This window comes from Saccostrea cucullata, unplaced genomic scaffold (assembly GCF_032062105.1).
Source record: "Saccostrea cucullata isolate Sc308-1 unplaced genomic scaffold, CSIRO_AGI_Scuc_v1 ctg3844, whole genome shotgun sequence".
NCBI classification, from domain to species: domain Eukaryota; kingdom Metazoa; phylum Mollusca; class Bivalvia; order Ostreida; family Ostreidae; genus Saccostrea; species Saccostrea cuccullata.
This window is the reverse complement of record NW_026932343.1, coordinates 5,786-7,766: the sequence shown is the minus strand read 5'-3', so window position 1 is coordinate 7,766 and position 1,981 is coordinate 5,786. Positions and strand designations below refer to the sequence as shown.

The 1,981-nt window shown below is 42.3% G+C and overlaps 1 protein-coding gene across 1 annotated transcript; it reads right to left on the bottom strand.

Moving 5' to 3' along the window:
- Positions 1-297: 297 nt before the first annotated feature.
- LOC134234918 (uncharacterized) lies at positions 298-1,332 on the bottom strand. Its single transcript, XM_062716964.1, has one exon. It carries the CDS (start codon positions 1,330-1,332, stop codon positions 298-300), a length of 1,035 nt encoding a protein of 344 aa, XP_062572948.1.
- Positions 1,333-1,981: the final 649 nt, after the last annotated feature.

The window sequence follows — 1,981 nt, the reverse complement described above, 5'->3', positions numbered from 1 at the left end:
ATGCAAGGCCTTTCATTATTTCTTTAAATGGGCATTATATTGGTCTTTTGCCTTAAACACCAATTTATTGGCTTTATCCATCCACAGACACCGGGAAAATTTATAATCACCGCCATAAAAGTCACCCGAGAACTGATAAAAACTAAAGTTATAGCCATTATGCAGCGAAGAACAATATCACAGAAATATTTCATATCGCTATATTATCACTAATTCCTGAATTGTAGAATCGAAGTCGACTTTTCTTGTCATGTAGGGGCTTTAACAACACTTTGATATGTTCCCCGACTTTTCCTGTCATGTAGGGGCTTTGACAACACTTTGATACGTTCCCTGGGATGCTGGACATGAACTGTCCCACATTGGGGCGATACACGGGGACTCCTCCTGAGGGTTGGGAATATTACCGTTAGCCATTAACCAGCTATACAGTCGTCTGTTTGTCTTAGACATAGTTCTCACATCCAGACGGTCACTTGACTGAATAATGGCGTCTAGAAAGTCCGTAGAATTCTGGGTAAATTCTTCCTCCACAATGCACACTTTCTCGATCCTTTTGATCGGATTCGCATCCTTATCACAATTGTTGTCCAAGAAATCCACAAGTCGCACAGCAGTGTTCGATTTGGCATTCGGTATTCTTTCGACGTCACCTGAGTTCTTTTCACACTTTGGCGGAATCGTCACAGGTGATGACGTCACAGATGACGCTATATTTTGTGGCACGCTGTCATCGGTCGCCGAATCTTTCTGTTCGTTTTTGCACTTTGATTTTGAACCTTTATTTGAATGTTTTTTTCCTCCCTTCACACGAGCACCTTTCCCCTTCGTTTTTGGAGGCTCTTCGTTTCCGTTGGAATCCGACACTGTTGCTTCTTTCCGTTTTTCTTTTTTCACTGAACGTCTTTTAGTCGCTCTCTTACTTTCTGCTTTCTTTGGTAAGGTAGCACCTGTGATCGCAGCGACTTTAGCAGCCGTTCTGCCGGATGACTTCTTGACCTCATAGTTACCCTTTGCAATACAGTTATTTGGGGCACGAACCCTTTGCGAGCTCTCCCCTTCTGTGTCACTCTCGGAATCTGACTCTAAGGTCCATCTGCTGAACAAACCTCTCGCCGGAATCTCACGGATCAACACGAGATTCTCGTCGCTCTGAAATGTCACTTTTTTCTTTTTCTTGGAGTCACTGTTAGCCGTGGAGGCACTTCGGACACTAGCGGATTCATCATCCACATACCCACTGGACGGGCTCTCATCCCGGGAGTCAAAGTCCGAAAATTCCGAATCACTCGAGAGACTCGAGCCGATGGAATCCTCTTCTGAATCCGACATTATTCGAAATTTTTACTGAAGAAATTATTTCGACATTTTCTTTCGAACTTTTTTCTTTTGCCACGGTCAGTGCAGAACCGGTCGCTAGCAAAAATGAAATTCGGTTAACTGGTTGTTCTACAATAATATATAAACAAACGTATTATACGCACGCAATAAACCCAGGGGTCAGCCAGATTCTCTATTCACCAAGTCTTAATCCATATTGTAAAATAATGTAGTGGTTTTCCACTGAACGTAAGTAGATTAATCCGGATTAATTTCACCTTCTTTAAGTATCTAAAACTGTGTCAATTTTTCCCGTTTAAAGTCGAGTAAGAGTTTCACAGGTCTAACGTCTAGTAGACGGGATCTTACAAGTTTTTACCTTTCCACTGTCTAGTTTTAAATCTTTCAAGTTGTCGACTTTAAATGCAGGACCTGGGCACAGGTGCGTGATTCCGATTGAATACCTGCTGAATTTAAAAGCAACTAACGACAGAAAGGCGGAGATCGATGCTTTTATTTACCACACAGATATCGCGCATGGATTTCCCTGCCTCTGTCAGGGACGATCTTCTGGTCCGGGAGGTGTGGGACAAAATCCGAACCCCCACACTTCAAAATAAAACATCGTATAATATAGTTTTATTTCTTAATTATCTAGTTA